At 42.8% G+C, this 10,058-nt stretch overlaps 1 protein-coding gene across 1 annotated transcript in view; it reads right to left on the reverse strand.

Annotated features, from left to right (window-relative positions):
- The window catches only part of samd11 (sterile alpha motif domain containing 11), a 172,074-nt gene extending 163,049 nt beyond the window's left edge, over positions 1-9,025 (reverse strand). Inside the window, 2 exon segments of the mRNA XM_034173284.1 lie at positions 7,249-7,340; positions 8,253-9,025. Of these exon segments, the coding sequence (XP_034029175.1) occupies positions 7,249-7,340; positions 8,253-8,946 (786 nt within the window). The 5' untranslated portion in view covers positions 8,947-9,025.
- Between the last annotated feature and the right edge of the window lie 1,033 nt (positions 9,026-10,058).

The following is a 10,058-nucleotide window of genomic DNA, read 5'->3' on the forward strand; positions in this document are numbered from 1 at the left end:
CTGAGCTTTAAAAGAGTCATCATGTGCATATTCTTGTTTTTTTCTTCAACCATTTACAGCTAGGTATTGGTGGGATTTCATGAGTTCTACCTTTAAAAATCACACATTTCTATGACTGTGCATACTTAAATCCACCCAGCATCAGAAATGTACTTTTTCATACGTCCATAACATATGTTGCAGAAGTCCATATCTGCACTTCAGGTTGCTCTGCAACACACCCACTGAGCCAGTCGGCTCTCTGTGCACAACGCACGCACGCACACAACACACACAATCTGTCAGATATACAGAGAGAAGGCGTGGCAAACGACAGCTTCTTCATGCTTCTCATAAACCTGAAAATGTGTTTTCATCTGCAAAATATCACGTTAAAGTTCTGGGGTATTTCTGGCTACAATTTCTGGCTATAATCCATGTTTAAGATCTCTTCTGACACCTGTATCAGCTGGCTGAAAAAGTGTATAATATGATCCCTTTTAGCAGTGTTCTCAAATATCCATAGACACTTAAAAATCAGCAATTTGAGAAAGTTATCTTGACAGCTTGAGATGTTTAAACATGAACCAATCGAAAGCACTTTGATTTTAATCAAAGAAGTTGCTGTAACCTCTGACCTAAACAAATGGTCCAAAAAATAATTCAACAGTATGATCTGAAAGTTAAATGGCACCATGTTTAACTGAAGCTTAAACATGAGTGATGTGAGAAGCACATTCTCTTCTACAGTAGTCCAGTGACACTAAACGTGACGGTTATTTTGTGTTCTTTTATTTCCTTTTGTATGTTATATTTTGGAAGTTTGTCATTGAACCAACAATCTAACTGCTGAAATGTTTTCCACGTTATAATGAAAATGTCATTCTCTTTCACCCAGCAAAAAACAAGTTCAAAAGCAGCAGTGTAACCCTGAGCTTCAAAAGCATAGTAATTTATCAAAAGAAAATTAATCATGATCAGCTGAATAAACATTTTTATTTTTGACCACAAAGAGCATTAACACAGCTCACCGTGACTTTTGACAGCATAGACAGTAGGCTTTAAGAAAGGAGACCAACCTTGAACATCAATAGCGTCCTAATTTATTCAGAGAATTATGAATAGCATTTCTTGATTTTAAAGAGACTGGTATAAGTCAGTCCATGTGACCATTGACCAAGCAGAATTCAAGTCAAAATAGCATTATGATCTTTAACTTCAGTAGTGTGAATTTATTCAGATGCATTTGAATAGTGTAGATTGATTTTTAAGGGACTGGTATATGTCACTGTGTGACCAATGACCTAGCATAACACAGGTGAAAACTGCAGTATGACCTTGAGCTAGAGTGTTCCAACACACACACACACACCACACACACACACACACACACACACACACACACACACCACACACACACACACACACACACACAAGGTTTTTCAGAAAGACATTTTGTAATCTAATAACTTGACCAAATTTCATTCTCTCTCTCACACACACACTCATCTTCAACCTCTTAGTTCAGTCAAGGGTCACGGGGGGCTGGAACCATAGAGCGTGGGGCATGGTACACCCTGGACAGGATGCCAGTCTGTCGCAGGACCACATATAGACAAACACATTCACACCCGCACACATACCTACGGGCAATTTTAAAGTTTCCAATCCACCTAACCTGCATGTCTTTGGATGTGGGAGGAAGCCGGACCACCCGGAGGGAACCCACGCAAACTCCACACAGAAAGGCCACAGGTGGGAATCAAACCCATGTCCTTCTCGCTGAGGCACAGTGCTAACAACTAAGGCGTTCAAATGATCTTAAATTTTAACAGCATGTGTAGAACCTCAAAATTCTATGTTTAATGTTTTATGCTTTTTTCCCCTTTTCAGTTATAAATATAATAGTAAGTCCCTTCGGCTTCTCCCTTGTTTGCACTCGGGGTCGCCACAGCAAATCCAAGGTGGATCTGCATGTTGAATTGGCACAAGTTTTACGCCGGATGCCCTTCCTGACGCAACTCCACATTACATGGAGAAATGTGGCAGGGGTGGGATTTGAACCCGGAACCTTCTGAACTGAAACCAAGCGCATTAACCACTTGGCCACCACCCCTGCCAGTTATAAATATAATGCAATGCTAAAATACCCTCGGCCATATGAGCATTGTGTTCTTTATAAATTTGCAGTTGTTTAGTTAATAATTAACTAAACAACTGTTTATTGTCTTGCATACAATTTGTACATGTTAAAATCAAACATATTTGTTCATGTTGCTTAAGTCAAGGAATAATGGTAGATTACCCTCTGTGCATTTGCAGGTATTAATGAGACAAATGTAACTCCACAGGAAGTTAGCTTTGAGTACGCTCGAACACAAGACTGTGCAATGTGCATTTGCGAGAGAATTCTCACAAATACATGTGTGTTATACATCATACGGATAAAGTGAGGAATCGGGGTAATTTTTGATCCTATGTTGTCTTTTGACCTCCATATTAGAAATATTACGAGGACTGCTTTCTTCCATTTGTGAAATATAGCGAAGATTCGTCCCATCCTGTCTATGGCTGATGCTGAGACTTTGATTCATGCATTTGTCTCTTCTAGATTAGATTACTGTAATGCTCTATTCTCTGGTTTACCGCAGTCCAGGATTAGGGGTCTTCAACTGGTTCAAAATGCTGCTGCCAGACTTTTGACACAAAGCAGAAAATTCGACCACATTATGCCCGTTTTGGCGTCCCTACACTGGCTTCCAGTCGCTGCAAGACTGGATTTTAAGGTACTGTTATTAGTTTATAAGATTGTTCATGGACTTGCACCTCCCTATCTGGTTGACCTGGTAAGGCCCTATGTACCAGCTCGGGCCCTGCGTTCTCAGGGTGCAGGACTTCTATGTGTTCCCAGGGTGACTAAAAGTCTGCCGGTCACAGAGCTTTCTCCTACCTTGCCCCAGCTCTGTGGAACGATCTCCTGGCACACATACGGCAGTTGGATACTGTGGAGACTTTTAAATCATGTCTAAAGACTTATTTGTGTTCCTTGTTTTATCATTAGTTATGATGTGTTTTTATTCTTGTATTCTTTTATGATGGTCTTTTTATTGTGTTTTTAAATTTTTAATTCAGTTTTTTCTGTTTTTATTATGTTGTGTGAAGCGCCTTGAAACGATTTCATTATGAATTGGCGCTATATAAATTAATAAATTTAATTTTGATTTGATTTGATTTAAATTCGCTGAAAATGCACCAACTGCAATGCAGATTTGGACACGGCACAAAACACTTAAAGAGGAAGGTTGTCTGTGCAGGGCAAAAGGATCTGGATGACCACCTGTATCAAAAGGGATGGCTGAGTGGGTTCGGGAATCATATTTGCGAAGCCCTGGTAACTCCATAAGAAGAGCAAGTCTGGAAACTCAGATTCCCCAACAACAGTTTAGGGTGTCGACCGACTTGACGTGTGACGTGTCTCAGGCAGAGCGTATATTGAATACTTGTGAAATGATTCATGAAATCCACATAGCTTTGAATTCAGATTTTGAGCAATAAATCTGATTTTGCTCAACATTAAGCCTGTTTAGTTTCATTTTCCTAGACTATGTAGTTACTCAGATATTTACATCTCAATTGATAAAGTTTTTCAAACACCCTGCATATATAAACATGTACATGTGAACCAAAACAATTAAGTGCACTTTTACACTATTGTGCTGTTTGATCCATACATTCTTATTGACTCTATATGTGGCTATACAACAAACTGTGCTTAGAAAACATCATTTATGTTGAGACATATGCATTACATTTTACTCACAAAGTTTAAAAAGTGATGAGTCAGTCTTTCATGGAAAAAAATGTTCTTCTTGCAAGAATCGACATCAGTGACAATGCTGTTAACATGTTAAGTTATTCTGCTAACATACAAAGACATGAGACAAACAATATGAAGCAAAACCCTAACACCTTTGACAGAGGTCACAACGCCACCAAAGCATTTAAATTCAAAAGTGCTGAGTGGAACAACGGTTCGCTTCATCTTGTGTCATCACTAACGACTTGTGCCCGGGCCGACACAGCAAATTAACTTCCACGAGGTCTGAGCAGGCAGGTGAAACGTCTTCCCACCAGCTGCTGCACTTTTTATGATCACTTGCCTCATGCCTATAGCGAAACAAGATCACTCAAAGTTCAGCTGTCAAACTTTCAAAATAAATGTCCGCATGAGGTAATTTGTGTCAGTAGGCAGTCATATAGTGTGTGTGTGAGAGAGAGAGAGAGAGAGAGAGAGAGAGAGAGAGAGAGAGAGAGAGAGAGAGAGAGAGCTCATCAGTGAGAGAGTGCGAGCTGCAAATGCCCCGAGGGAAGGTAGTGGGGAGGGAGAGAGAGAGAGAGAGAGAGAGAGAGAGAGGCCAGTACAGGCCCTACAAGTCCCACTGCCTAAGCTAATCCTTCTAACCCTCACACCCTCGTTGAACTGCCAACCTCCTGAATGTGCGTGTTTGTGCACAAAAGCATCATGGCGGTATTCGCTCAGTGGCTTCACCGCCAGGCCACGGGCGAGAGACAGCAAGCAAGGGAGAGGAAGGATAAACAACAACCTTAAGGCTCTCATATCCTCGCTGACGTCAATAAAGTTAGACTCCGTCACAGCTGTAATTGAAATGGAACCGCACAAGCCTTAACAGGCTACAAACCAATCACTAAAGCGCCTGAACGCAAGCAAACGCTCAAATTTCCAAATCCTATTGTAAGAGTATAAGACCCGAGAGTCTTCACTATCTGTTTTTCCGGCCTTCCTCTGGTAATTCGCAGGTGGGCTGAAACCCTGCGGTCAGGCCACAGGTCTTCATTCCGGGCTGTGAAAAACGCACCAGTTTACCTGTATCACTCAAAACACCTCGGGCTTATCTAAACCGCCTTTGCCTTGCTGCCTCGCACACAATAATCAGCAGTAGCCACGCTCAGTAGCTCGCTAAGCCTCTTACACCCTTCCCTCAAGATTAGTGCTTGGGAGCGACGACAGATGCGCTCCGTGGTGAAAAACGCACACACGCGCATTAACACACACATTCATATGCCGTGGCACCTGTGTGAACAGATTTGGCGGCGGCGAGCCGGCGGTGTGCTTGCTCAAAGCTGACAAACACAGACACAGATAGGTGAAAGCCGTAATGTGACACAACCTGCGAGGCCTGAAGGTTTGGCGCCGTGCCCCCACGCCGAGCCCCGAGGGAAGCACAAGGCAAACAAAAGTTCAACAGCCAGGTGAGGATTCTGAATCAATACCCGGCCAACGACAGCCAACGACAACAATCACAATGGACAGCTCAATGCCTCTGAATAAAAGGCTTGAAACTGGATTTGATATGCAACGCTCATGACAATTAGCATCACCGCCGCCATATGCCTGTAGGAGCTTCAGCATCAGTATTAAAGAGAAAAGTTGGTCTTAGCTTCACACTTATAGCACTATGATCATCTTATTATGCTGATTAAAGCGGTCAGTCAGTAAAATTTCTGATAACAGGTATAAAACAAATCTCCCCCAAAGCACAAAGTAAAGCTTTCAAATGTCAAACAACAACAAAAATATATATAATCACTTATAATGTATAATCAGAGGGAAACAGCCACTACACTATGGGAGCTAAAAGTAGCAACTATTGTTGGTATTTTTGCTTGGAAATTACAAAGTTGAACATTTTTACTAATGAAATTGTATGTTTATATTATGTTCATATACCAATCATTTGTGCTTGTTTCAGCTCTAAGGCCCAATATACACTCACTGGCCACTTTATTAGGTACACCTTTCTAGTACCGGGTTGGACCCCCTTTTTTTTGCTTTCAGAACTGCCTTAATTCTTCATGGCATAAATTCAACAGGTATTGGAACATTCCTCAGAGGATGTTGGTCCATGTTTACATGATGGCATCACACAGTCGCCCATTCTCCTCTGACCTCTGTCATCAACAAGGCATTTTCATCCACACAACTGCCACTCACCGGATATCCTCTCCTTTCCTGACCATTCTCTGTAAACCCTAGAGATGATTGTGCATGAAAATCCCAGTAGATCAGGAGTTTGTGAAATAGTCAGACCAGGCCGTCTGGCACCAACAAACATGCCAGTTCAAAGGTCACTTAAACCCCCTTTTCTTCCCATTCTGATGCTCGGTTTGAACTTCAGCAAGTCATTTTCACCACGTCCTAGATGACTAAATGTATTGAGTTGCTGCGAATGTGGCTGGCCAATTGGCTATTTTGTGTTAACAAGCAATTGAACAGGTGTACCTAATAAAGTGGTCAGTGAGTATATGTATCACACTGTGTGGCGCGATCATCCAACCACCATCTTCCTCATCTATCGTTAAAATGTAAATTAAGGGGGTTAAAAAAAATACCATTACAAGTTTCAAAACATCCAAGTGGCATTTTAAATGTCTTGCTTTGCCCAACAAACAATCCATACACCAAACACATTCAACATACACAGACATATAACAGAGAAAAGAAGCAGATTAGCCCATTTAGAAAACTGGAGCCAGAAAATATTTGCTTACTAAAATATTTAAATGATTAAATAATCATGAGACTTGATGGTCATTAATTTTCCTGATGATCAACATTTAGTGGTTGATGCAGACAATATTGACACAAATGTTGCAAATACAAAACAGATACTAATCCAACATTAATATTTGGCTCTAAGATACTGTCATACAAGTTATCTTAAACCTCGTGTAAAACTTGGTCAAAGTTCCTTTGAGCAACAATGAATACCACTTATGCATTTGGAACATTTTTGGCTTCAAACAGTAACCTTCACAGGAATTAATAACACTGAAAACATCTTGTCTTCCTGTAATATTTTTGTTTTATCGCACAACCTCATGTGCATTGTGTTCTTCACCAAACAACGACTCAACAGTTTTCACTGACAAACATCATATAACCCTACTGACATATAAAAATGCAAGTGAATTCTAAAAGAAATACTTGAAAATGCAAATTAACAGCTACAAAAATGCTCCAAATGTTTTCATATTACAGCAAGAGCAAAAAGTCACTCATTTATATCATTTCTCAATCTGTCTTGAACATGTCATCACTTTATCTCAAGTTCAAGTTCTCCTCATCCTTGAGTCAAATCTGTATGTTCTGTGTAGCTTCTGGCAGTGAGCTCACTGACACCACAGGAACAGAAAGTGCAGCTGCACATCAGGAACACACAAGCACAGCAGCAGATAAAATATTCTTACCACCGGAGATGAAATTCGGCAGCCAGGACAATCGCAGATTGGTGGATGCACCTGTAAGATTCCTTTTGACATGAGAGTCTTGAGACTTTTCCCTGCAAAGAAACGCAAGGTGTATAACTTCTCCAGTAAACACTCTTCTCCTCCATCATACAGCATCACTTATTGTGAAGACCATCACCTGATGTTCAGACTGTTCAGACCCCCCCCCCCCCACCACCACCACAAAAAAGGTCAACATGACGAAATAATGTGCTCTCTGCTCACCTGTAGACCATCAGGAGTCTAGACTGACATCTGGGTAGCTGCGCTGTGAAAATTAACTCCAGTGATGAGACAGAGAGACTGCAGCCTCCTGTCATCTGTCTGGAGACATCTAATAAACTATTTGGCCATCATTTTTTGACCTGGGGTGACACCCTCCCCCATATATCTAACGCCTGTCAGTTCTGCCTGGATGACCTTGCCTGTGTGCGGTGGGGGGCACCACGCGTTATTATTGTGTAAAAATATACTGTATGCATAAACATTCCAGAAACTATATCAATCCACTCAGCAGGCATAAATGTAACATTTGGGCCGACTGCTTCGGTTGGAAAAATAAAGAAATAACGTGATCGTGCTGTGAACCGTTTTAGGACAACAGTCATCCTCGGAAACATTTCACAACCCAACGCATCCGACGCGTAAAAGTAGAGTTTAGCCGCACTAAAACGGAGCGATTTCACTCACAGAGGAAATTTTTTTTAAATCAGCATTTTATCTCTCACACGTTCTATTACTCAACTATAAATGCTTTTCACCTCGGTTCCGGTGCAGCCTTTAATTCCACTGTGTGTCAAACCGTCTGGATGGAATGATATGCGCCTTTTCTCGTCTCCTTATTACGCACCGGCTGCTGTAACCCTTTCACGACAAAACTCGACACCGAACAGCCAGAACCAAGTTTGTAGCAAAGACTAAAAAGAAAACAGAAAAGTGTCCCAGTAGACGGAAGATGTCCTTACCTTTGTGTCTAATGCTCCGTTTCCAATCTTTGGCAGTCTCTCGTCCACTGACAAACTGGAACTCGTTGGGGGTGAGCCACTCACCCCGGTATTTTATCGAGGGGCCCTTACTGCCTTGGCACAGCTTATTGATATAAAGCAAAGCCTTGTTTTCGCCGCACTCCACCTCGATGCACGGCTCCCCGTTGTCGAAAAAGGGCTGAAAGTCCGGGATGGAGGAGAACCTCTCCAGCATCAAGTCGTCCGTGTGATGGTGGAGGTGCTGGTGATGCAGCGTCGAGTCGTGGAGCCCCAAGTACGCGCGGTGATGGGCGAAAATGTGATCGTAGGGCGGCGGGTGCGGGGTCACCACGGGGATAGCGGTGGCATTTAAAGGGGCCAGGTATTCGGACTGGTTGAAGGCGGTCAGTGCCATGTCGTCGCCGTCCAGCCTCTCCTTTTTGATAGCAGGCATGTTCGCGGGAGCCGAGCGCCGGGAACAAGTGAAAAGCTGCTCGTCCGATCCAACTTGAGCGTCCTCTCCGTCTGTGCGCTGGACACACTTGGAGACGCGCCGCTTGGTTTTACGCAGAGCCCTCGCGTCGACGTGAGACAGCAGTGTGTTGAAGTTGCCGGATAGATTCCCATTCAGTAGTTTCCAGCTCGCAGCGGCGGCAGCGCTCTCCGCCAGCCTCACAGCTCCTACCTCCCACATTTAATCACACTCGATCTGTTAATACCTGACATGCTGGGCAGCCCTCAGCCATTACGGCTCCTACAGGAATCATTAGCGGCGCAACGTGTTTCCTACCGAGAAATTACAATCAACAGACTTTTTAATAATAGGCTCGAATCCTTTCTCAAAAAACAAAACAAAACAAAACAAAAACACAGCGCCCAGTCTGCTATGGGGTTAGACAGAAGCCGATATCAGGATATTTTTTGTTCTTATTTGAGCCTAAACAACACATGGCGTTAATCACATCAGGAAGGCATGCTGGATATTCCAGACAGCATTATGCACTTTAGGACAGTTGAAAGTTTGCAAAGAGTCGTTTTTTAACCCCTGTCTCTGTCGCTGAAGTCACGCTGAAGTTCAGAGACCCAGACCAAACAAGATTTGCACTCTCCGCGCTTCTCAACTTGGCCCATTTAAACGCCACAGACGGAAGGGGGGACCGCGAGGGACGGCGCGTCAGTGCGCAACGAGCAGGAACCGCCGAGCCCACAGCAACACACGACAGGAACCACTCACAGGAACTTCTCTGGCACCTTGCAAACAAACAACCAGGCGACATTTTAGCTCAACAACTGTTGATCCTGAACTGGTCCCACGTTAAGCTGTCTCTCTGAGAACAGTACATGGACATTTAGAGACTGAACAGATTGTGACCTGCAAGTAAAATAATTTTTTTGGGAAAAAAAACTTTCCTGCCTTTGGAAATCTGGTGAGACAGGATGCCTCAACATTTAATTATTTATAAAGACAACAAATCTATCCATTGATTAATAATTTAATTTTAAACTACTCTTACTGGCCACTTTATTAGGCACGCCTGGCTAGTACCGGTGTTGCTGACCGAATGGTCCCCCCAAAAAATCGGTCCGCCCTGCCTTCACTGCGCATGTGTCATTAGCGCGGTTCACAGATTATCACATCATTTTTGCTTAAAACTGCACTCTACTCATCATCTATCTCAGCAACAGCTTTTGTACAACAATTATTTCCACAAATATTCAGCATTATTTCATCATAAAAGACAGAGGAAGCAATCAGAGCGCCACAGCTGCTAGCTGATGCGTTCACAGGCGCGTCGGTCATTTCTA

The sequence above is a fragment of the Thalassophryne amazonica genome, chromosome 6 (genome assembly GCF_902500255.1).
Source record: "Thalassophryne amazonica chromosome 6, fThaAma1.1, whole genome shotgun sequence".
NCBI classification, from domain to species: Eukaryota; Metazoa; Chordata; class Actinopteri; order Batrachoidiformes; family Batrachoididae; genus Thalassophryne; species Thalassophryne amazonica.